Genomic DNA, 26,121 nt, shown 5'->3' on the forward strand with positions numbered 1-26,121 from the left:
TTCTTCAAAAGTAAAGGAGAGGGCAGACGTTGAGGTGGGGGTTAAGCCCCCACTTGCAATGCCGGCATTCCATTATTGAAGTGCTGCTCCACTTCTGATACAGCTCCCAGCTAATGTGCCTGGGAAAGTAGCAGAGGCTGGACCAAGTACTTGTGCCCCAGCAATCCATGTGGGAGACCTGGAGAGAGTTCCTGATTCCTGGTTTCACCTTGGCCCAGCACTGGCCTTTGTGGCCATCTGGGGAGTGAATCAGTACATAGAAGGTCTCTTCTCTTGATCTCTCCCTCCTTCTCTGTCATTCTTTCCAATAAATACATTTAAAAAATGTAAAGAAGGGCAGGCATGTGGTGCAGCTGTTAAATTCCTGCATAAATCCAAACTTGGAATGCCCTTAACTCACAGTGGGGTGCCCTGTTCAAGTTCTAGCTTCTCTGCTTCTGAGCCAGCTTCCTGCTAATGCACACCCTGGGAGACAGTGGCTCACGTACTCGGGTCTCTCTCACTTGCTGGGGGACCAGACTGATTTCTGGGCTTCCGGCTTTGGCTTGGCCCTGGCTGTTGTGGGCATTTGGGGAGTGAAAAAGTGGAAGGCAGAACTCTCCCTCGCATATGTATGGAGATATGCGAGGACAACAAAAATTCATGGAAAATGGAATGAAAAGGTAAGTTTATTTTGGTGCAATTTTCAAACCCATAGTTTTCCATAACAAACATTTCCCATGAACTGTTTGAAGAGTGATTATAGGCATGGATTGCACACAGCTTGGAAATTAAGATTATTTTATTATGAGGGGCCACACTAGCTATGAAGCAATATAGTATTGTATTATTTGAAACTGGACTGGGCTGAGGGGCCTATTATGTACCAAATAACAGGCAAGACACAAGGCTATGACCATGACCATGCAGGTGTACCGCCCTTTAGGTTTTTTTTTTTTTTTTTTTTGACAGGCAGAGTGGACAGTGAGAGAGAGAGACAGAAAGAAGGTCTTCCTTTGCTGTTGGTTCACCCCCCAACCGCGCTGATCCGAAGCTAGGAGCCAGGTGCTTCTCCTGGTCTCCTATGTGGGTGCAGAGGCCAAGCACTTGGGCCATCCTCCACTGCACTCCCGGGCCACAGCAGAGAGCTGGCCTGGAAGAGGGGCAACCGGGACAGAATCCGGCGCCCCGACTGGGACTAGAACCCGGTGTGCCGGCGCTGCTAGGTGGAGGATTAGCCTAGTGAGCCGCGGCGCCTGCCCGCCCTTTAGTTTTGTAGGATGGAGGTAAGGTAACTAACAAGGAAAACCAAGTAACAGGAGGTGTCTGATCCAGGTGAGTGGCACAAAAAGTGCAGTTCTTTTGAGCTTGGGATGTGGTTCAGGAAAACATCACAAGGGTGACAATCCTGGTAGAACAGACGAAACATGTCAAATTCACAGCGGTAGAACCGCTAGAGATCAGAACTGACCCACATCCCCCTACTGGGCACGTTAACAAAAATGGATTTTTTTTTCCCCTAAAGCAGGTCAAAGCATTTGCCAGCCACAAAATCGCCCCTGCTCCCTCCTGACACAGGAAAAGGTTACAAAAACATCCGGGACTTACAGGGCTTTTTGATTACGGCACCCAGGCCATGGCATCTCGAACTTCTCCAACGTGGCCAGTGTCTCACGGACCCCATCGAGCCTCCCATGTGCACCTCCCAGCGGAGGCACCTGTCGCACCCTGAGGCTGGCCGGGAGAAAGGGCCGTCGTGGAATACTAGGTTCGAGGCCTGGCGCGGGCAGCTCTCGTATTCTTGGTGTTTTCTTGACTTGTTGGGTGCTTTTCACCGTCCTCGTGCATTAACCCATCCCCCTCACCCCACTGACCACCTGATGCAGGGTACAGGGGAGAGAGGTGAGCAGGCTCCAACAATCAGCGGTGCCAGGTGCCGCTTTGCAAACCCACCCCAACACCACCTGTACAGGGGCTCATCCGGACCAGCAAGCCCTAGACACCCAGAGGTAGGAGTGGGCCCGACCCACCCGCCCAGGTAACGCCTGGGCCCCACCGGGCCTTCGGCCAGAGGCCCGGGAGCCTCGCGCCGCGAGCCAGGTGAGCCGCCGAGGGGCTCAGAGCCCGCGCCAGGGCCGCCGCGCAGGTGCGCGTGCACCTGCCGCCGCCGCCGAGCGCGCGCGCGCCCGGCCCCGCGCTGCGCGTCCGTGCGTCGCCGTGCGTGGGCGGCGCGTCCCTGCGCTCGGCGATCCGCGGAGGGAGTCGGCTCGGTGCCGCGGGGGAGCCTGGGAGGGGCACTTTCTTTCCCTGGCGACCGCGGCTCCCCCTGGCGGCGGCCGTGCGGCGCTGGAGGCGCGCAGTCAGGCGTTCTCCGCGGGCAGCCGGCGGCGGGGCCTTGCCTTCCAGCGCGGGGTCCTTGGCGGCCTGGGTGGCTGCTGCCCCTGCTGCTGTCGTGGGCGAGGGCGGCTGTTGGTGCTGCTGCTGTGGGCGCGCCGCGCCGGCGGCGGCGGCGGCGGCGGCGGCGGCGGAGCGGCAGCCGGGAGAGGGCGAGGCGGCGGCGGCGGCGGCGGCAGGCGCGGCGGCGGCGGCGGCGCCCGGGCCGGCGGCGGCGGCGGCGAAGGGAGAAGATGGCGGACGTGCTCAGCGTCCTGCGACAGTACAACATCCAGAAGAAGGAGATCGTGGTGAAGGGGGACGAGGTGATCTTCGGCGAGTTCTCCTGGCCCAAGAACGTGAAGACCAACTACGTGGTGTGGGGGTGAGTGCGGCGCCCCCGGGCGCCCCCGCCGCCGACCCCGCCGCCGCGGCCGCCCGTGGGGGGCCGCGAGACCCGGGCGCGCTGAGGCGGGGGGAAAAGTTTCTGTGGCGGGCGCCAAGTTGCGCTTCGAGGGCGAGGAGGGGCCGCCCCGGGCGCCGGGCGTCCGTGCCGGCCTCGGGGGGCCGGGGGCGGGGCCGCCGGGGCCACCTGCGCAGGGGTGCACAAAGGGGCGCGGGGTGTCGGTGTGCCTGTGCGCGGGGGCGGCCGGCCACAGGGCTCCCCCCGTCCCGGGGACAGTGCCTGCTGCAGTGGCGTGGAGCGCGGGTGGCAGAAGCGTGCGGGGGTGCCGCGGGTGGCCGCGGTTCGGGGGAGCGTCCGGAGACGGGTTCGATCCCCGAGTCCGGCCTCTCGGGCGCTGGGGTGGTGAGAGCCCTGGGTCCCAACTTTGCTACTGCCTTCTGCCTGGGGAGTGGATGGAAGTCGGCTTTTTGAGGCGTCCGGGTCTCTCTAGTTTTTCCCGTGCGGTGAAGTGAGCTCACGAAGCCTTGGTGAAGTGACAGCCTTCCGAGTTCTCCTGCCTTGTGATCCCTTCAGAGAGTTTGCACAGGCAGACGGAATGACATTCGAGATTGCATTTTTTTTTTTTCCGCGCGTAAAACGTCATCAAGCAAGACTTAGGAGGCAGGAGCGGTTGGGTCGGAGCAGTCCCAGCGGTCCTGTCCTGCGCCAGCGTGGGTCGCCCTACGTGGATAGAGGAGAGGACCCCGCCGCGGTGATGCGGGATGCTCCCTCGCTCCCTGGAAAGCAGCCGTCACTTCTGGTTGGGGTGTTGCGGGGAGTGTGCATGGACGTGTTTTCCGCGCGTTCCCATCCAACAGGTTTCCTTGCGTGAACAAGGGAGTAGGCTCTGAGGAATGGGTCGGAATTCTGCACCGAAACGGTGCATCCCGCCTTCTCGGGTGAGGGAACTGTGTGCTCACGGGCGTCAGACTCGGAAAGGAAATGTTTGACAGCCAGTGAAAAAGCAGTGCTCACAGCAGATTTCAGGCTTTTTCTGCAGCGAATTCAACCAAGAAATTATTTTTGTTTGTATGCGAGTGCATTTATGCACATGTATGTGAAGCATCGCACAGTACTATTCCCTGCAGTGCGTTTCTCTTTCTTTTTCATATCCTACAAAAAGTCTATATTGGCTTTACTGAGTTTCGTAGTACAGTGTTTCTTCGTACTTTGTGGTTTGAAATACATTGATTTAGAGGAAAAGTGGAAATACTGGCAGAGGTTTGCAAAGTGCACTACTTATGGAGAATAGTGCGTGGTATTCAGCTGAATTCAAATCGTACTTTGATGTTTCTAGATGTCAAGAAGAAATGTGGGATTGGAATGAAGTAGTGCATGGGCTTGAATTAAGCCTGTACCGCTAGCTTACATGGTTTTAATCACAGGTGGAGTCACAGTTTGGTGTGGAGTCAGTGGTCTGATTTCAGTGCTGTCCTAAGAATCATTGCTACCTTTTCTGTGACATGGTTAGGAATGTTGCCCCACAGCAGTCTGTTTAGCAAGAGCCGCGGGATAAATTGATTGTAAATTCGCCACCAGTGCTGGTGGTTGTGCTTCTCATGACATCCTGTTCTTTTCTCTTAGAGATTCTCTCCAATCTGTACCTAGTGAGGTTTCTCTGTTCGCAGATACCAGACAGTTCTTTGGGCCTAAATAGAGAAGAGTGTGTGTGTGTCTACTTACAAGTATCTCATCTTAAAGGGTAACTTCTGTGCTTTCCCGGCTTCTCGAGTTTGTCATGTCTCTTTTGTGTTCATTTTAATCTAATGGAAGTCTGCTTATTAGATTTTATACTTTACTTGTGTTTTTGTTAACTGTGTTAAATATGTTGTTAAATATATCTTGCACTGGGTGCAAGATAAATTACAACATATAACGAAGTCTGGAGAGTTGACTTGGAATTGTGATAAAAATCTCAATTATTCTAGGACTGGAAAGGAAGGCCAACCTAGAGAGTACTACACATTGGACTCCATCCTATTTCTACTGAATAATGTGCACCTTTCTCATCCTGTCTATGTTCGGCGAGCAGCTGTAAGTACCTTTCATTTTAAAACTTTTCTCATTTGGCATGGGTAACTTCCTTTGTGGGTTTCATATCTAAAGAATAAAAGGTTTGAAAGTCTCCTGTATGGTCAAAATTTGGCTACTTTGTGACTTACCCAAATTTTTAATTTTTTTTCCATGCAAAGCGTAGGTCTTGTTTATAGCAGTGTAGAATTTTTTTTTTTTTTAAGATTTATTTATTTATTATTTGAATGTTGGAGTTACATGGGGAGAGAAGAAGAGGCAGAGAGAGAGAGTGGGATCTTCCATCCGCTGATTTACTCTCCAATTGGCTGCAGCGTCCAGAGCTGCACCAGTCGGAAGCCACACGGGTGCAGGGGCCCAAGGACTTGGCCATCTTCTCCTGCTTTCCCAGGCCACAGCAGAGCTGGATCAGATGTGGAGCAGCTGGAACTTGAACCGGCACCCATATGGGATGCCGGCACCACAGGTGCTGGCTTTACTCACTACGCCACAGCGTGGCCTGTGTGTGGAAGTTTTTAAATGCACTTACAGGGATGTTATAAAAAATCTATAAACCTGTGGAAGGACCTTGATGCTTTGGAACTCTAGTTTAATCGCCAAGAAACTTTTCTTTGTCAAAAGAATCCACTAACAGGCACCTTTTTTTTAAAAAAAAAAAAAATTTTTTTAAAATTTTTGACAGGCAGAGTGGACAGTGAGAGAGAGAGAGACAGAGAGAAAGGTCTTCCTTTGCTGTTGGTTCACCCTCCAATGGCCACCGCAGCCGGTGTGCTGCGGCCAGCGCATTGCGCTGATCCGAAGGCAAGAGCCAGGTGTTCCTGGTCTCCCATGGGGTGCAGGGCCCAAGCACTTGGGCCATCCTCCACTGCCTTCCCTGGCCACAGCAGAGAGCTGGAATGGAAGAGGGGCAATCGGACAGAATCCGGCACCCCGACTGGGACTAGAACCCAGTGTGCCGCTTTATTTTTTAATACATTTAATGTAATTATTTTCATACTCTGTTGATAAGTTCATTTGTTTTCCATTTTATCAGCTTTCTCTGAAGAAAATCAGGAAATCCTCTTTTTTTTTTTTTTAATTTTTATATATTTATTTGAGAGGCAGAGTTACAGAGAGAAAGGTCTCCCATCCACTGGTTCACTCCCCAGATGGCTGCAGTGGCTGGAGCTGGGTCCATCCGAAGCCAGGAGCCAGGTGCTCCTTCTGAGTCTCCCACATACGTGCAGAAGTCCAAGCACTTGGGCCATCCTCCACTGCTTTACCAGGTCATTAACAGAGAACTGGATCAGAAAAGGAGCAACTGGGACACGAACCGGAGCCAAAATGGCACTCCGGCGTCTCAGGCTGAGGCTTAGCCCACCCACCACAGCGCCTGCCCTGCCCAGGAAATCTTTAGGACCTTTCAAGGAGCTGTTTCACAGGGTCTGTGATGATGAGATTCTTCATCATAGAAACCTTTCAGAAAGTTTGTGGAAAATGGGATTAAAAGATAAATTTATTTTGGTGGAAAAATTTGGATACTCACACGTACAGGACGTCTTCAGAAAGTTCATGGAAAATGTATATTATGGAAAAGGCATACATAGATTTGAAAATATTTTGTATAAAAATAAACTTATCTTTCAATTCCATTTTTCCAAAAACTTTCTGAAGTATCCTTTTGTAATAGAGAATAAGTAGGGTTCCAAGTTACTTGCGTGTGATGCTGTATGATAGGATAAATTGCCATAAATGCCCAAGAAAAGTGCTCCAGAAGAGTAATATTTAATTTTTTTAAGTAAAACTCCTCATATTATTTTTGGTAGAATGCACATAATTTTTTTGAGTTACAATTGAAAAAAACACATGTCTGCTTTTAATTTTTATTTCAACTTATTTGTAAGTACATACTTAAAATTAAGTATGAAATAGTATGAAATGTATTACTCTATAAATATTGCTTCTTCCCCCCCCCCCCCTTTTTTTTTTTCTAAAGATTCATTTACGTGAAAAGTAGAGTTAGAAGATCTTTCATCTGCTGGCTCACTCCTCACAACAGGTGGAGCTTGGCCAGACCAAAGCCAGGAGTCAGGAGTTTCTTCTGCTTTCTCACATGGGTACAGGAGCCCAAGGAGTTGGGCCATCCTCTGCTGCTTTCCCAGGCACATTAGCAGGGAGCTGAATTGGAAGTGGAGCATCTTGGACTCTCACAGGCACCCAAGTGGGATTCCAGCACCACCAGCAGTGGCTTTACCCACTATGCCACAGTGCTGGCCCCTCCCATTTCTTACTCTTCTTGAAACAGAAGTATTCTAGCTTTTCATTGTCATCACAGTAGTTTTTGAATTATCTAACACTGTTGCTGAATTGCATTCAGCTGTGTGAAATTTCCATTTATGAACTTTGCTTCTCTTCCAACTAGTAATTACTGAGGTTTCTGACTTACTTGAGGTGTCTTCGAAACAGTACCGTGCTATTTAACAGAATTGAGAAAGTATCCCGTTGCCTGATGGGCTTTGTACGTACTAAACACAAGACTCACTCTTTTCTATTTATTTGAAAGGCTGAGTTACAGAGAGAGTGAGGGAGGGCCAGAGAGAGATCTTGCATCTGCTGCTTTACTCCCCAAATGGCAGTGGGTCTCCCATGTGGTTGCAGGGGCCCAGATACGTGGGCCATCTTCCTTGCTTTCCCAGGCTCTTTCGCAAGAAGCTGGATCAGAAGCAGAGCAGCTGGAATGCGAGCTGATGCCCATATGGGATGCTGGCATCCCAGGCAGCAATTTAACCTGCTGTACCACAGTGATGGCCCCAAGGATCTCTTCTCTGAGCAAGAAACATATACTTAGTCTTAAGTAGTTATTTAAAAAATTAGAAAGGGTGAAACTACTTGGTAAATAGAAAAAAATAGTGATATTGCTCTGTAGAGTTACTTTAAATCATACTAGATTTTAGGAATGGACAGTAATTACAGTTTTTTTGGATATATACATTCTTTTCAGAGTAATAAAATGATTTAAATATTTGCGTTTGATTTTCAGATCATTTTGTTGAGGAATGGTTGTAACACATGGCTGACAACTGAAGTTACTGTGAACTTCAGGACTCGTGGTCATCTAAGATTTGGCTCTTTTATTTTTCTTTTCCTTTAAAAGTAAATCTATTCATTTACTTACTTGAAATGCGCAGTGACAGAGAGAGAGATAGCTCTTCCATCTGCTAGTTCACTTCACAAATGGCGACCAAAGTGTAGTCTGGCGAGGTTGAAGCCGGGAGCCTAGAACTCTATCCAGGTTTTCCAAATGGGTAGTAGGGACCCAAGTACTTGGGCTGTGTCTGTTGTTTCCCAGGTATACTAGCAGGAGCTGGTCTGCTGCTTCCCAGGTGTAATAGCAAGGAGGGGACTCAAACTGACACTCATGGCGAGCAGGTGTCCCAAGCAATAGCTCACCGCACGATGCTACAATGCCCATCTCTTTTTTCTTAAATACTCATATTTGCCACATTGGAAAAGAAGAATTCTGAAATTCTGGGGTTGTACCAGTTCTGGCTGTTGTCTTCTCTTTGTGTTACTGCTCTTTGGTAGGAGCAGACCATTTTTGAAATATTCTTTCTGACCTAAAGTGCCTATTTGAATAGACTTACATATTCCCTCTTGGCAGTAATATAAACTCAGTAGTGACCAACTGTCAGTGTGACAGTAATCTAAATAAAATTAGTTCCACTATTTTAAGTATTAACAATATTCTATGTAGACCAGTTCAAGAAAGTACAAAAAAGTTTGTAGGCTTTTAAACTTTATGTACTCATAGGGGGAAACAAAAACTTAACCCTATTTTATAATAGCCAGAACTTTAAAAATGACTTAAGTTTTAAGTGGTAAATATAGCTCTTTTTTTTTTTTTTTTTTTTTTTTTTTTGACAGGCAGAGTGGACAGTGAGAGAGAGACAGAGAGAGAAAGGTCTTCCTTTGCCGTTGGTTCACCCTCCAATGGCCGCCGCTGCAGCCGGCGCACCGCGCTGATCCGATGGCAGGAGCCAGGATCCAGGTGCTTTTCCTGGTCTCCCATGGGGTGCAGGGCCCAAGCACCTGGGCCATCCTCCACTGCACTCCCTGGCCATAGCAGAGAGCTGGCCTGGGAGAGGGGCAACCGGGACAGAATCCGGCGCCCCGACCGGGACTAGAACCCGGTGTGCCGGCGCCGCAAGGTGGAGGATCAGCCTATTGAGCCACGGCGCCGGCCTAATATAGCTCATTTTTGAGAAGCTATTTAGTCAGCATTCACTGCTGGTAAGGTATTTGACCAAAGATGCTAAAAGTTTCTTTTTAATTTTTTTAAATGATTTATTGGAGCCGGTGCTGTGGCGCAGCGGGTTAACGCCCTGGCCTAAAGCGCCAGTATCGGCCCCAGTTTGAGACCCAGCTGCTCCACTTCCAGTCCAGCTCTCTCCAATGGCTTGGGAAAGCAGTGGAGGATGGCCCAAGTCCTTGGGCCCCTGCACCCATGTGGGAGACCCAGAAGAAGCTCCTGGCTTCCGATTAGCGCAGCTCCGGCTGTTAGCTGCCAACTGGGGAGTGAAGCATTGGATGGAAGACCTCTCTCTCTCTCTGTAACTCTGACTTTCAAATAAGTAAGTCTTTAAAAAAAGATTTATTTCTTAATTTGAAAGGCGGGGTTGCAGTGAGGCAGAGGCGGAGAGAGTTATTGATTGATAGATCGATCTTTCACCTGCTAGTTCAGTCCTCAAAAGGCAGAAATGGCCGTTGCCAGGCCCATCTGATGCCAGGGGCTCCTTCAAGGCCCCCACATGGGTGCAGCGGGTCCAGGGACTTGGGCCATCTTCTGCTGCTTTCTCAGGCACATTAGCAGGAAGCTAGAAAGGAAGAGAAACAGATAGGAATGCAACTGGCACCCATATGGGATGCCGGCACTGCAGGTGGTTGCTTTACCTGCTATGCCACAGCGCCAGCCCCATAATACGTATCATTACTTCATTGTTGCTCATATAAGGTGACAAAGAATTTAAGCATCACCTCTGGAGTAATTGCTTTGCATTCTGTTGATTGTTTACATTAGAAAAATTATATGGAAAATTGTGGTCCAAACATGACTTGGTACCTAAAATATGCAGTTTTCCTTTACTTACCTCTTTACAAATTACTCATGTAGGTAATTATAGGAAAATTACCCCTTTTATTAAAATGGATAGTTTTTTCAGATTTAATTTTTTAGTTTTTCCCTGCTTATAGAATTTATAATATTCAAGGATAAAAAAGAAATATATCATACAGAATGTATAAACAACTACCACTAATATTTTCCTGTATAATCTATTTTTCCCTGTACTTAAATAGAACATGTACCTATCAGAATTTAGTTTTACTATCTAATTTGATTTATTTGAAAGAGTTTAAGCAGAATATTTTGAAGAGTTCTGGTTTTTGTGAGGGAAAGAAAGCACTTCAGACTACGTGGAGGAGAAAGACTTGACGTTATATTTTGAAAAGGAATAGTCATTGCTTCCTTTCCATTATTTTTTGTATATCTCCCTGGAGTTTCAAAAATGAAATTATCAAAAATTAATATGGCTAAAAAATCTTCAGTGGGCATGTGTTTTGCTCAGTGGGTAAGTCGCTGCTTAGGATGCCCCACATCCCATATCAGAGTGCTTGGTTTTGAGTCTCGGCTTTTCTGCTTCCAGTTCAGCTTCTTGCTAATGCACACCCTTGGAGGCAGCAGGCTGTGACTCAAGTGATTGTGTGCTTGCCAGCCATGGGAGAGACCTGGGTGGAGTTCCCAACTCCCATGTGGGAGACCTGGTCCACCCTGGCTGTTTCAGGATTTGGAGAGTGAACTAGTGCTTTTCTAATGAAATAAAAATAGACATTTTAAAAAAGTTGGTTAAAATTTTTTTTCAAGGTTTTTATTAGATTCTTTTAGTCTGTTCATTTTTTTAAGATTTGTTTATTTATTTGAAAGAGTTACAGAGAGAGAGAGAGAGAGACGAGGGGGTGGGGGAGGTCTTCTATCCGATGGTTCACTCTCCAATTGACTGCACCCGCGGAGCTGTGCGATCTGAAGCCAGGAGCCAGGAGCTTCTTCTGGGTCTCCCACTTGGGTGCAGGGGCCCAAGGTCTTGGGCCATCATGTACTGCTTTCCCAGGCTATAGCAGAGAGATGGATCGGAAGTGGAGCAGCCAGCACTTGAACCAGCGTCCGTATAGGATGCCGACGCTTCAGGCCAGGGCATTAACCTGCTGTGACACAGCGCTGGCCCTAGTCTTGTTTTTTTACAAATGTGATATTTGAGTGTATGTTGTCAAGATATATTGGAATAAATTAAGACATTGCATGATATTTATCAGTTTATATATAGTTGTTTTTTGGCTAATACCTAATTTAAAATTTTGATTCAGACTGAAAATATTCCTGTGGTTAGAAGACCTGACCGAAAAGATCTGCTTGGCTATCTCAATGGTGAAGCATGTGAGTACTTTTCAATTTGTTCCTATTCTTTAATAGATGTAGTCGTTCATCCCTCTCTCCCTTCCTTCCTTTTCCCCTGTGAAATAAGTTTAGGGAAGAGATTTCATATTCCTACCAAGATGTTAATCTGCCTGCAGCTGTGTGCATATGTGCAACACTTCGCTAACAGGCAGTGTGTGCTGTTCTTGCTCTTCAGTTAATTCCATCTTCTTTGTTGTAGATTCCATCTCCCTTCATGCTCTTAGAGGCTTTGCCTCTGTAAATTATTGTTTTTCTTTTGTTCCATCAGTTTTTACCTTTACAGGAGACATAGTGAGATAGTGCCTTTTTTTTTTTTTTTTTTTTTTTTTTTTGACAGGCATACTTAGAGAGAAAGACAGAGAGAAAGGTCTTCCTTTTGCCGTTGGTTCACCCCCAAAGTGGCTGCTACGGCCAGTGGGTTGCGGCCGCTGTGCTGCACCAATCTGAAGCCAGGAGCCAGGTGCTTCCTCCTGGTCTCCCATGGGGTGCAGGGCCCAAGGACCTGGGCCATCCTCCATTGCCCTCCCGGCCCACAGCAGAGAGCTGGACTGGAAGAGGAGCAACCGAGACAGAATCTGATGCCCCGACTGGGACCAGAACCCAGGGCGCCGGTGGTGCAGGCGGAGGATTAGCCTAGTGAGCCATGGCGCTGGTGATAGTGCATTTTGTTTTTAAAGATTTATTTATTTATTTGAAAGTCAGAGTTACACAGAGAAAAAAAGGAGAAGCAGAGAGAGAGATAGTCCTTCCATCCGCTGGTTCACTCCCCAACTGGCCAAAACAGCTAGAGCTGGGCCAGTCTGAAGCCAGGTGCCAAGAAGTTCTTCCAGGTCTCCCACATGGTTGCAGGGGCCGAACGACTTGGACCATCTTGTACTGCTTTCTCAGGCCACAGCAGAGAGCTGGATGGGAAGTGGAGCAGCTGGGACTCGAACTGGCGCCCATGTGGGATGCTGAACTGCAGGTGGCAGCTTTACTTGCTATACCACAGTACCATCCCCCAAATAGTACATTTTTTAAAAATGTTTTTGGTTCTACATTTCTACTGTATTGCTCAGTTTGTCTACTGTTATTTTCTTTTCTTTTCAGGAGAATTGTGTCTTCTTTACTTCTGAGTCTTGAAACCACTCCAGTCTGGCTTTAATGCTTACCATCCCTCTCAAGTCACTCTTCGTAAGGCTGACACAGAGCTGAGGATTGCCCTGTCTGTTGGTTCCTCTTATCCTACTTCACTGTGCACAACATTTGGAGTGTTGACTGCTCTCTTTTTGAAAGCATTTGGGGCACCAGGCTCTTTTGGCTCTTTTGCTACTCATTTGTTCAGTTCTTAATTTGTTACTTCCGTGTCTAAAATGTAATTCTTGACATTTTCTAGGAATTGGCCTTTTTTTTTTTAATTTCTTGTTTAACCCTTAATTTCTATGTGGTTTTTTCCAGTTTTATGCTTTAAATGTCCTATATTAGCTGATGATTTCCAAATGTTTATTTCCAACATTGACTTTCCTGAGCTGTATATTGATAAGTTCACTGTTAGCATTTCCCCTGGATATTTGGTAGGCTTCTGAAATTTAACAGCCTGAAAACAGAATGCCCAGTTATCGTTCCTTCTCCCCTAATATAAGACAAAAACAGCGATTCTGTTCTTTCCCAGAATTCCTGCCTCAGTAATGTTTAGTGCCGTCCTGTTCATGCAGTTATTTAACGTGAAGAACCCTATCAAAATCTTTGCATTCTCACATCTAACATCCATATATCCACTCCATCAGCAAGTCTGATTCTCTCTCTTTTTTTGAAAGATTTATTTATTTATTTGAAGGAGTTAGAGATCGAGATCTTCTGTTTGCTGTTTTACTCCTGAAATGGCTGCAGCGGCAAGGGCTGGGCCAGGCTGAAGCCAGGAGCTTCTTCAGTTCTCCCACGTGGGTAGCAGGGGCCCAAGCACGTGGGCCATCTTTTGCTTCTTTTCCCAGGCCATTAGCAGGGAGCTGAATCGAAGTGGAGCAGCTGGTATACCAGCATTATATACCATATTTCAGGTGGCGTTTTTACCCTGTGTGTCATAAGTCAGTCCCCCTTTTTCGGTCTTTAAAACCATGACAACTTCTTTCCATTCTAATCCTATGTTATAATATGCTTCCTTTTTAGACTGTCACGTAGCCTCGTCACCAGTTCCTGTTCTTTATTTTCTACAGCATATTCTCTGCCTAGTGGTTAAGAATGACCTGTTTTTGAAAAAGAAATGTGACTGTGTCCCTCACCTTCTGAAGGCCACACCTAGAGTAGCTTGGAATCAAAGCTACACTCCTTCTGGCCTCGTGTCTTCTGCCCGAGTCTGTGACCTCGTCTTTGCCAGTACTGCTCTGCTCACAACATCAGTCTTGATCTTCTGGCTGTTCTTGTTTCAGAGCCTTGGCACGTGCTGTTCTGTCTGCCTGCCTGGGGTTGTTCTTTCACATCATCCCATGGCTCATTTCCTATCTCGTTCAGGTCTGTGCTCACAGGTTTCATCAGAGAGGACTTCTCTGATCATTCTAAAATATAAATTAGCATTTCATCCCTCAGTCTTCTGTGTGTGTATAGTACTGTTCTCTTTTAGTCTTCATCACATTTCATTTCTTGAGCTGAACTTACTTATGTCTGACTTCTGTTAGATTAAAAATTCATGTGTGAATTTAACATGAGTAAAGAGATGTGTCATATTAGTGGGAGGAAGGGTGAGATTATTCAGTTGATGGGTTGGTAAAAGTAAGAAAGTTCTGTATTGTGGATAAGAAACGTGATGAACTGGGAAAAGATTTTTCAGCTCAAGGCTCAGTAAAAAGGTCTGTCTTATCCCATACGTGAAGTGATGTTGGAAATAGGTGCGTAAAAGACTAATGACTGGCTGGCGCCGCGGCTCACTAGGCTAATCCTCTGCCTTGCAGCGCCGGCACACTGGGTTCTAGTCCTGGTCGGGGCACTGGATTCTGTCCTGGTTGCCCCTCTTCCAGGCCAGCTCTCTGCTGTGGCCCAGGAGTGCAGTGGAGGATGGCCCAAGTGCTTGGGCCCTGCACCCCATGGGAGACCAGGAGAAGTACCTGGCTCCTGCCTTCGGATCAGCGCGGTGCGCCGGCCGCAGCGGCCATTGGAGGGTGAACCAACGGCAAAATAAAGGAGAACTTTCTCTCTGTCTCTCTCTCTCTCACTGTCCACTCTGCCTGTAAAAAAAAAAAAAAAAGAAAGAAAGAAAAAAAAAAAGACTAATGACCTAATGGGTACTGTTTTGGAGTTCACAGAAAAGGTGATAGTTTGATTCAAATTTAAACTATACATAGTGTTATTTAAAAATTAGATAGATAAAAATCTTGAGATTTTATAACACATTCTAAGCTAAGAGGAAACATATTCTGTTGTCTTGTTCATTATAGTGTCAGTTGATACAACTCCTGTTGAAACTGGCAGCAGTCTGTCATTTTGGATTTGACTGGAAATCTTAATTCTGGGACTTTCTGACATATTTTTGAAATTGTTTTAAACGGTGTATATAATATATTCTTGCCAATTGTTTGTAATGACAAAAGACTTAACATTGAACTGTTCAAAGATAAGGAATTAATTAAGTTATAATTAACTTATAAAATACCTATGTAGCTGTATAAAAATAGTTATATTGCTCTACATACTTGCATAGAGGGTTGTCAGAAATCCACTGTTAGATAATAAAATCCAAGTTTTGTGAATGAATGGCTTGTATGCCACTTTTTGTTAAAAAAGTGAAATGGATGATTTTTTTTGAAAGAAACTAGAAGGATATATAAGACTGTCAGTAGTTACGTGGGGTGGTGGGAGCAAGGTGAATGGGAGTGGGTGCACTTTGCAGTTCCGTTGTTTTGAGACTTTCAGAAATTCAGTAAGGATGGGTGTTTGGCACAGAGACTTCTGGAGTGCCGGAATCCCATGGCGGAGTGTCTGGGTTCCAGGCCTGACTCCACTCCCAGTTCCAGTGTCCACCTGATTCGCACTCTGGGAAGTGTAGTGGATGATGGTTCCAGTTGGATCCCTGCCACTGACATCAGAGACCTGGTTTGAGTTTATGGCTCCTGCTTCTTCAGCTTGTGCAGGCCCCATCTTTGTGTGTATTCGGAGAGTGAATCAGTGTATGGGAGCTCTGTATTTCTCTCAAATAAAATAAAATAAGAATTAAATGATTTAACTAGAAAGTGTTCTACCAGTTATGAATAACTGAAAGCTGTATGCTTCAGTGAATGAAATTTTTAAAAACTTCCAGTCATATTTGTATGTTTGTGTTCAGATAAACTTTCTTTAAATCTGCATTTGCTGTTGTACTTGAGAGGATTCTTAGAAGTGCGATTAATTTCAGCCAGATCATCTTGGTAATTTTAAGCTATCAACTCTTAAAGATTTTATAATACAGATTAATCTTTTTAATGAAATACTTTACCTCACTGCTTTGAAACTTAAAAACTTAATGAAATCACCATGTAAAAATTGGAAACATAACAAGCCTTGAGCATTCATTTGTAATATTGTCCAGTATATGTGTTCAATTGCTGATCTCACGTGGCTCTTTTTACCTCTGTAGCAACGTCTGCAAGCATTGACAGAAGTGCCCCCCTGGAGATAGGGCTGCAGCGATCTACTCAAGGTCTGTAGTGTTGCATCTGTGTACTGAATGTTCAGACCTTCCCAAGACTGTCTGCTTATGTGCTTCTTTTTTTCTTAAAGTCAAACGAGCTGCAGATGAAGTTCTAGCAGAAGCAAAGAAACCACGAATTGAGGTAATGGGCTTTACAGATGATTCACATTGTTACCAAATTGGGATTGTGCAGTAATAAGAAATTTTGGTTTGTAGTAATTCTGGGAGCTTTTTTCCCCTCGAAGAAATTGTGTAGTAGAAAGAACACTTTATCAATAAAATAACTTGTGGCACTGACACTTGATGTGGGCACTGGTTCGAGTCCTGGCTGCTCCACTTCCGATCCACCTCTCTGCTATGGCCTGGGAAAGCAGTGTAAGAATGCCCAAGTGCTTGGGCTCCTGTACCTGCATGGGAGACCTGCATAAAACTCTTGCCTTTGTATTGGCCCAGCTCTGGCCATTGTGGCCATTTGGCGAGTGAACCAGTAGATGAAAGATCTCTCACTCTCCCTCTGCCTCTCTATAACACTGCCTTTCAAATAAAACAAATAAATCTTTAAAAAAAAAATTCATTTTCCACCCACTGGTTCATTCTCCACGTGGCTGTAACGGCCAGATCTCAGCTATGCAGAAGCCAGGAGCTTTATCCCTATCTCCCATCTTCCACTGCTTTCCAGTCTGTTAGCAGGAAGCTGGATTGGAAGTGGAACATCTGAGACTCAAACTGGTGCCCAGATGGAATGCCAGTGTTGCAGGTGGTGGCTTGACCTGCTGTGCCCCAGCGCTGGCCCTGCAGCTGTCTGTGAAATTGGTAGTTTCTTGGAGCAGCATTTGGCCTGGCAGTTAACGTGCCTGTATTCCTTATAAAAAGTGCTAGTTTGCGTCCTGGCTCTACCTCCTGATTCCAGTTGCCTGCTCATGCAGGCCCTGGGAGGCAGAAAGCAATGGCCTGGGAGGCAGAAAGGGTCCTTGCTGCCTGAGTTGGGTTCCTGGCTGCTAACTTTGGCCTGACCTAGCCCTGGCCATTGCATGCATTTGAGGAGTGAACTTGTGGATGGGGCCTCTCGGTGTCTGTCTCTGTGCCTTTCAGATAATAATAAATAAAAATCTGTTTCATTCAGGAACTTGATTAATCCAGATTGTATTATTAAAATGGCAAAAATTTAATACACTTGCTGAAATGAAAACATTGTATTCATCTCAGCGGATGTGTCGGATTTAAAATTTTTAAATGATTAATTATTAGGAATTGGATTCTACCATCTTTTTGGATATCTTGAATATGCTGATGCTTTTTTTTAAATGTTTATTTGTGTATTTGAAAGGCAGAGTTACGGAGAAACAGGCAGAGAGAGAGATCTTCCATCTGCTGGTTCACTCCCCAAATGTCCACAACTGCCAGAGCTGGCCAATCTGAAGCCAGGAGCCTGAGCTTCTTCCTGGTATCCCATGTGGATGCAGCAGCCCAAGGACTTGGGCCATCTTCTGCTTTCGCAGGCACATTAGCAGGAAGCTAGAATGGAAGTTGAGCAGCTAGGACTTGAACCGGCACCCATATGGGATGCTAGCACCACAGCTGGCAGCGTTACCCACTAACCACAGTGCTGTCACCTCGCTGATGCTTTTTATAGTTTCATATTCTGTTATTCATAGACATTCTGGTTCAAAGTATTTTTATTCATTGAAAGTGGGTATTGAACTGGAACAGAGGTTTCAAATTTTAATTTGTTTTTAAGCAGCCAGACTCTTTTTAGACTAAGTTTCTTCTGATACTCTGACGTAAATAATAAAGATAAAAGCTGAGCCACCAAGATCGACAAGTTCTTAGTGACTCTCAACAGGGCACTGTTGGTAGAAACTCCTAGGATTGTAAGGAACATGCTTTAAAAACCATTTAGGATTTAGTTCAAGTATTTTCATCTGTGCTGATATATTTAGGACCTGTGGCAACACATGGAAAAAAAATCTAGATCTAAAATGAAATTTTACTGTGGTAAAGACATCTATAAAATTTAGTTACGAATTTTTTTAGAAGGGATTTGTGTGTTCTTTCTGAGTAGAAGTAATAATGGAATATTATGTGAAGAACACTTGTGTTAATCACAGGAAAAATGGAGGCTGATGATGTGGTGTAGTGAGGAAAGCTGCTGCCTGCAATGTCAACATCCCATGTAGGTGCCAATTTGTATCCTCCACTTATGATCTGGCTCTCTGCTAATAGATAGGGGAAGCAGTGGAAGATGGTCCAAATGGGAGACGCAGATGAAGCTCCTGGCTTTGGCCTGGCCTAGTCCTGGCTGTTGCAACTATCTGGGAAGTGAATCAGTAGATCTTTCTGTCTCTGTCTTTCTGTAACTCTTTGAAATAAATAAATAAAATTTTAAAAAACTCACAGAAAAAAAGGAATAAGCAAGGTTTTGTTTTGGTGACCTTTTATAGATATCCCTGATTTAGGATAGTTCAACTCGAAATTTTTGACTTTATGGTAATGTGAAAGTGGTATGTGTTCAGTAGAAACCATTTCATGTTGATATAGTATTCAGTAAGTTGCATGATGTAGTCAATAGTTTATTAAAAATGGGCTTTGAATTAGATAATTTTGGCCAAATGTAGACCACTGTTAGTGTTCTTAGCATGTTTAAAGGTAGGTTACATGTTCTAAATGTATTTCCAGTTTATGATGGATTCACTGGGATGCAGAACCATTAGTACAGTGAACATCTGTAGTTAGTTCCAGTGCAGTGTGATCCGTATTGTAATCTTTTATTTTTTTTTTTTAAAGATTTTTATTTATTTATTTGAGAGGCAGAGTTACAGATGGAAAGGCAATGACAGACAGAAAGGTCTTCCACCCACTGGTTCACTCTCCAGATGGCTGCAACGGTCAGAGCTGAGACGATCCATCTGCTGGTTTCCTCCCCAGATGGCCAAAGTGGCCAGGACTGGACCACGCCAAAGCCAGGACCCAGGAGTTTTATCAGCTTACTCCCATGGGGATGACAAAGGCCTAAACATTTGAGCCATCCACCACTGCTTTTCCCAGGCCATTAGCAGGGAGCTGGATCAAAAGTGGAGCAGCTGGGACACGAACCCAGGAGCTTCTTCCGGATATCCCATGTGGGTGCAGGGGCCCAGGCACTTGGGCCTTTTTTTTTTTTTTTTTTTTTTTGATAGGCAGAGTGGACAGTGAGAGAGAGAGACAGAGAGAAAGGTCTTCCTTTGCCGTTGGTTCACCCTCCAATGGCCGCCGCAGCCGGCGCACTGCGCTGATCCGATGGCAGGAGCCAGGAGCCAGGTGCTTTTTCCTGGTCTCCCATGGGGTTCAGGGCCTAAGTACTTGGGCCATCCTTCACTGCACTCCCGGGCCACAGCAGAGAGCTGGCCTTGAAGAGGGGCAACCAGGACAGAATCCGGGGCCCTGACTGGGACTAGAACCCGGTGTGTCGGCGCCGCAAGGCGGAGGATTAGCCTATTGAGCCGCGATGCTGGCTGGGCCATTTTCTTTTGCTTTCCCAGGCCATAGCAGAGAGCTAGATCAAAGAGCAACTGGGACTTGAACAGATACTCACATGGGATGCCAGTGGCACAGGCGGAGGCTTAGCCTACCAGACCACAGTGCTGGCCCCTCAAAATAGTCTTAAAATTGATCTGAAGACAGTAATGTTTGGATCTGTATAAATAGGAATTTGGGTAAGAAAATGTTTTTTTTTTTTTTTTTTAAACTTAAATAAAATGCTCACTAACCAGTTGCTGTTTCCAGGATGAAGAGTGTGTGCGCCTCGATAAAGAAAGATTGGCTGCCCGTTTGGAGGGTCATAAAGAAGGGATTGTACAAACTGAACAGATTAGGTAAGGATTTCTTGAGTACAAAGTAGATATTTGAAGTTTCTACTATTTAAATGTATGTAGAAAATGAGTTAGGAAAGTGCTGTTGACATTTTACTTGTATTCGTTATATGCTCTTGTGCTGTAGGTTCAGAAGGACGTGGTCATCCCTGTACTGATGAGGACTGTCCACCTGCACTGCCTATGTGTATCAAAATTTGTGGGTGCTCCCAAGTCCCTTGGAGAAAATAGTGTAGGTTTAGTATATAACCTGCCCACATCCTCCCATATATTTTAAATCATCTCTCGGTTACTTAGGTTTGTAATGCCTAATATGGTGTAAGTGCTCAGTCAGTATAGGAGTTATACTGTGTTGTTTGAGTTATGACAAGAAAAAAAGTCTGTCTGTGGGCAATACAGACGCCATTCTTTAAAGAATGATTTGAGTCCCGGTCAGGGCGCTGGATTCTGTCCCAGTTGCCCCTCTTCCAGTCCAGCTCTCTGTTCTGGCCCGGGGTGCAGTGGAGGATGGCCCAGGTTTGGGCCCTGCACCCGCATGGGAGACCAGGAGGAAGCACCTGGCTTCTGGCTTCGGATCAGTGCGGTGTGCCAGCTGCAGTGCGCCGGCCGCAGTGGCCATTTGGGGGGTGAACAAATGGAATAGGAAGACCTTTCTCTCTTTCTCTCACTGTCCACTCTGCCTGTCCAAAAAAAAAAAAAAAGATTTGATAGAAAGATGACAGAAAAAAGACAGATTTTCCATTTTCTGGTTCACTTCCCAAATGCCCAAAGAGCTGGGGCTGGGCCAAGCTACATCTGTGGGGCCCAGAATTCAGTCCAGATCTCCCATGTGGGTGATTGGGATCCAAGTACTTGAGTCATCACTGCTACCTCCGAGGGTGCGTAGTAACAAGAAGCTGGACTTGGAAGTGAAGCAGAGGCTCAAACCCAGGCATTCTGACATGAGATGTGGGTGTCCCGGGGCCTGCATGACTGCTGTGCCGACTGTAAACCCACATAATTGTTTCTTCTGAACTGCTGTTGAATTCATGGCTGTGGAACCTGTGAATGCGGAGGGCTAACTGGCGGCCATGATTTCTGATACGTGGAAGACCGGAAGCCATTATGCTTATGCATTCTGGAAAGCCTTGGTCTTGAGTTGTTACCACGTTGATCTTTCTGAAGAATTAGTTCATAACCTCATCTATTTTATCAAAAAATTTCTTGATCAACAAGCTTTTTCTGGAAAGTGCCATATACATTCAACTTCCTATACCAGAGGATCCATTTCCATGGTTCTGTATCTGTGGATTCAACCAACAGTGGATCAAAAATATTTGGAACAATAACTTATGGGACTAGCATTGTGGCGAAGTGGGGAGAGCTTCCAGCTTTAATGCCAGCGTCCCATTTAGGCACCGGTTCGTGTCCCAGCTGCTCCACTTTTGATCCAGCTCCCTGCTAATGGCCTGGGAAAAGCAGTGGAGGATGGCTCAAATGTTTAGGCCCTTGTCATCCCCATGGGAGTAAGCTGATAAAACTCCTGGGTCCTGGCTTTGGCGTGGTCCAGTCCTGGCCACTGTGGCCATCTGGGGAGGAAACCAGCAGATGCTTTCATTCTCTCTGTCTCTGTGCCTGTCCCTGTCTCTTTCTCTTTGTCTCTCCCTTTCTGTAACTCTGCCTTTCAAATAACTCTTTAAAAATATTTTATTTTATTATTATTTGTAAGCTGTTTTTATTAGCTTATGTCTGTATTGAACATGTACAGAATTTTTTTCCTTCATTCTTTAATGCAATATAATAACTATTTGCATAGCATTTACATTGTATTAGGCATTGTAAGAAATCTAGAGATAGCTTAAAGTACACAGAAAGATGTAGGTAGACATAAGCAAATATTATGCCATTTTATTTAAGGAATTCGAGCACCTGTGGATATTGATATCCACGAGGGTCATAGAACCAATCACCCATGTATTCTGAAGGATGACTATTCAGTATTTTTGGATTTGCAGTGATGTCTCTTTGCAACTGCTTAACTTCTGTTGCAGGAAGGGCGGCCATAGATCATACATCAGTGGATGGTCATGTCTGGATTTGACCTGCGGCCTTAGTTTGCAGACCCTTAATTTTTACTATAATTAGAATCAACTTTATAGTATTTCTGTGGTGCATTATCCTTGTGGAAGTTTTATCCAAAGTTAAAAATTCAGTGCAGATTTTAAAGCGTATTATTGAGATATAATTAATGTATAGTTAACTTTGCATGTTTAAAGTATGTAAGTTTTCATGTGTATTTACATATGTACAACCATCATTATAAGCAAGATACTGAATATAACATCATCCCTTTAAATTTCCTGTGTAACCTCTCACTTCCACTTCTGCATCAGGCAGCCAGTGATCTACCACTGTTATAGATTAGTTTGTTTTCTAGAATTATATGTGCATGAGTTATAAAGTGTATATTTTTTGGGGGGAGGGAGGTGATATCTAGTTTCTTCTGCTTACCGCAATTATTTTGAGACTTAAGCTTTTGGCATTATCAGTAAATCATGCCTTTTTATTGCTGAGTACTCTTCCATTGTATGGATGTACCCACTCACTCGTTTGCCCAGTCATCTGTTGATGCATTATGCTTGTTGTAATTTTTTGGCTATTACGGCTAAAGCTTTTGTGAACATTTGTCTATAAATTTTTAAATGGATATATGCTATGATTTCTCGTGGGGAAAATACCTAGGGGAAGAACAGTGGGATTGTATAGTACTGTGTGTATAACTTTTTTTTTTTATAGATTTTTTTTTGTTGACAGGCAGAGTGGACAGTGAGAGAGATAGAGAGAAAGGTCTTCCCTTTGCCGTTGGTTCACCCTCCAATGGCCGCCGCGGCCGGCGGGCTGCAGCCTGTGCACCGCGCAAATCCGAAGGCAGGAGCCAGGTGCTTCTCCTGGTCTCCCATGGGGTGCAGGGCCCAAGCACTTGGGCCATCCTCCACTGCACTCCCTGACCACGGCAGAGAGCTGGCCTTGAAGAGGGACAACGGAGACAGAATCCAGCGCCCCGACCGGGACTAGAACCTGGTGTGCCGGCACCGCAAGGCGGAGGATTAGCCTATTGAGCCGTGGTGCCGGCGTGTGTATAACTTTTTAAAAAATGGTTTTCCAAACCGATTGTGCATTTTACATTTCCTCCAGTGATGTCTTAGTTTCTCTACATCTTTTCTAACACTTATGTAGTCAGGCTTTATTATTTCAGTGATTTTAATTTGTGTGTGGTAGTGTCTCACTGTGATTTAGTTTTACATTTTCCTCCTGATAAGTGATGATGTGAGCATCTTTTCATGTGCTTAATTTTTCATCCTTTCTTTTTTGGTGGAGCGTCAATAACTTTTTCCCCAGTTTTTGTTGCGTTCTTTAATGTTGAGTTTTGAAAGTTATTTTGTATTCTGGATATAAGTTCTTATGTGTTTCTGTCTGTCTGTAGCTTGTCTTTTCCTCCTCACTGCCTTTTGAAGAGCAGATTTTAATTTCTATAAAGTCTGTTCTATTGTGAGTGTTCTTTTGTCTAAACAAGTTCTGAAAAGATCATTTGCATTTTCTCATGTAAGTCTTAAAAAGTTCTTTTACGTTTGAGTCTGATACAGTTTCAGGTTTTTTCTTTGAAATATGGTGCGTGGTATTGATCAAAGTTTATTGGATTTTTATAAGACAGGACTTGACGTTCAGTTTTGCAAATATGAATAGCTAATTGTCTCAGCACCATTAAGTCTCCACTGAATTATGATTTAATTTTGTGAAAAGTTGTCTATGCATATTTAGGTCTATTTGTGGGCCCATTCTGTTCATGATCTTTTTACCAGTACCACTCTGTTTTAATTATTCTGTCTTTGAAATTAATTGTCTTAAATTCAGGTAGTATTAGCCTTGCACTTTGTTTTGTTTCAGTTATGTTTTTGGTCCTTTGCATTTCCATGAGTTTAAGAAATAATTTGTCAGTTTCTCCATAAAAGCAAACTGGGATTTTTATTGACATTGAATCGAATTTCTAGACCAGTTTGGGGAGAACAGGCATTTAAAAGATACTGAATCTTCTGAACTGTAAATAAGGTATATTTCTCCATTGGTTGATGGAGACATAGTTTTTTAGTTTCTCTCAGCATTGTTTTACAATTATAATAGAATATTAGACTTTTTGTCATACCTGTTTATAAGCATTTCATATTTTTAATGCTGTTGTAAGAGATATTTAAATATGCCAATTCCTGATTGTTTATTGTTTATATGGAAATAACAGTTTTCATATATTGTATCCTGTGATCACGATAAACTCATTGATTCGTTCTGTTTTTTTTTTTATAAATTTCATTAGATTTTCTGCATAGTGAATCATTTTCTACAAATAGCTTCTTTATTTTTGAACTGAATTTTTTTTTTTTTTTTTTTTAAGATTTATTTATTTATTTGAAAGGCAGAGTTCTAGAGACATGGTGGGAGAGATAGACTGAGATTTCCCATCATCTCTGGCTTACTCCCTGAGATTGCTGGAATGGCTGGGGCTGTGCCAGGCTGGAATCAGTAGCCCTGAGCTTGGTACTCTGAGTCTGCCACATAGGTGGTAGGGCCCAAGTCCCTTGGCTGTCGTCTGTTGCCTTCCCAGGCTCATTAACTAGGAGCTTGATTGGAAGCAGAAGGCTTGGCAGTGTGATGGGATGCTGGTATGGCAAGCAGCGGCTTAACCTCTTGCACTGTAACTCTGGCCTCGGAACTGGATACCTTTATTTTCTGCTTCATTGTACTGGCTAGAATGTCCAATACAGTGGTGGGTAGAAGCGTTGAGATTAGACCTTTTTTTTCTTTTTTTTTTGGTTCATGTTGTTAGGGGAAAGCATTGTCTTCTATCATTACGAATGATGTAGCTTAGGTTTTTTAGTGTATTCTATTTATGAGGTTGATTAAAATCCATCTATTACTATAGTTCTAGTTTGCTGAATTATTTTTTAATTAGAAATGAATCTTAGATAGTGCCAAATTCTTTTACTGACTCTTTTTTTCTTTAAGATTTATTTATTTGAAAGGCAGAGTTAGAGCAGGTTTCCATCTGCTGGTTCGCTTGTCAAATGGTCACCGTAGCCAAAGCTGGGCTGATCTGAAACCAGGACCCAAAAGCTCCTTCTGGGTCTCCCACTGGGTGCAAGGGTCTAAACACCTGGATCATCTTCTGCTGCTTTCTCGGGCGCATTAAAGGGAGCTGAATGGGAAGTAGAGCAGCTGGGATTGGAACCAGTGTCCTTTTAGAATGCTGGTGGCTTTACCTGCTACCACCAGGTCAGCCCCTGATTGTTTCTTCTTAATATGAATTTAAAATGAGAATTTATGTTTCATGGCTAAACTGTTTCTCCTTTTATTAGTCATCTGATGCTGTATGACAAAGTAGACCAAATGATAATGGCTTATACAACACACATTTATTTTCTTTTTTTTTCCCTCCCAAAGAAATCTTTTATTTAAGGAATACAAATTTCGTAAGTACACCTTTGAGAATATAGTGATTCTTCCCACCATACCTGCCTTCCCACCTAAACTCCCACCCTTCCACCTCCTCCCTGTCCCATTCCCAGTACCATTCTCCATTAAGATTTGGTCTCAATTAACTTTATACACAGAAGACCAACTCTAAATAAGTGAAGGTTTGAACAGTTTGCACACACACACACACAAAACTGTTTGATAACAAGTTTTACATTTAACTCTCATAATACAAGTCATTGAGGACAGAGGTCCTGCATGGAATGTTAGAGCACAGTAACTCTTGTTGTTCATTTAACAATTAACACTCATGTGTATGATGTCAGTGACCACCCGAGGCTCTTGACATGAGCTCCCTTGGCTACGGAAGCCTTTTGAATCCACAAACTCCTTCAGTATTTAGATGAGGCCATAAGCAAAATGGAAGTTCTCTCCTCCCTTCAGAGAAAAGTACATCCTTCTTTTATGGCCACCACTTTCCGCTGCGGTCTCACTCACAGATACTTCATGTGGAACATTTTTTGCCACAGTGTCTTGGCTTTCCATGCCTGAAATGCTCTCATGGGCTTTTCAGCCAGACCAGGATGCCATAAGGGGTTGATTCTGAGGTCAGAGGGTTACTTAAAGCGACTGTCATTCTATGAGTCTGCTGTGTAGACTGCTTGCCATGTTGGAATATTCTCTCCTTGTTAATTCCATTATCACTATGAGACACTTGATTAAATTTGTATGATCACTTTAACACTTTAACATTTAATATGATCACTTTAACAATTAAGATTGCATTTTTACCACCTAGCTTAATGGGGTTTGGGGT

At 44.5% G+C, this 26,121-nt stretch overlaps 1 protein-coding gene across 2 annotated transcripts in view; it reads left to right on the forward strand.

Moving 5' to 3' along the window:
* The first annotated feature begins 2,319 nt into the window (after positions 1-2,319).
* Positions 2,320-26,121, forward strand: part of CDC73 (cell division cycle 73) — a 136,942-nt gene continuing 113,140 nt past the window's right edge. For both annotated transcript variants that reach the window (XM_002717688.5, XM_070054912.1), the window contains exons 1-6: positions 2,320-2,737; positions 4,726-4,831; positions 11,225-11,294; positions 15,898-15,960; positions 16,041-16,093; positions 19,714-19,802. In XM_002717688.5, the coding sequence (XP_002717734.1) occupies positions 2,607-2,737; positions 4,726-4,831; positions 11,225-11,294; positions 15,898-15,960; positions 16,041-16,093; positions 19,714-19,802 (512 nt within the window). In that variant the 5' untranslated portion in view covers positions 2,320-2,606. The remainder of the gene's footprint in view (positions 2,738-4,725; positions 4,832-11,224; positions 11,295-15,897; positions 15,961-16,040; positions 16,094-19,713; positions 19,803-26,121) is intronic.

The sequence above is a fragment of the Oryctolagus cuniculus genome, chromosome 13 (genome assembly GCF_964237555.1).
Source record: "Oryctolagus cuniculus chromosome 13, mOryCun1.1, whole genome shotgun sequence".
In the NCBI taxonomy this organism is placed as follows: Eukaryota; Metazoa; Chordata; class Mammalia; order Lagomorpha; family Leporidae; genus Oryctolagus; species Oryctolagus cuniculus.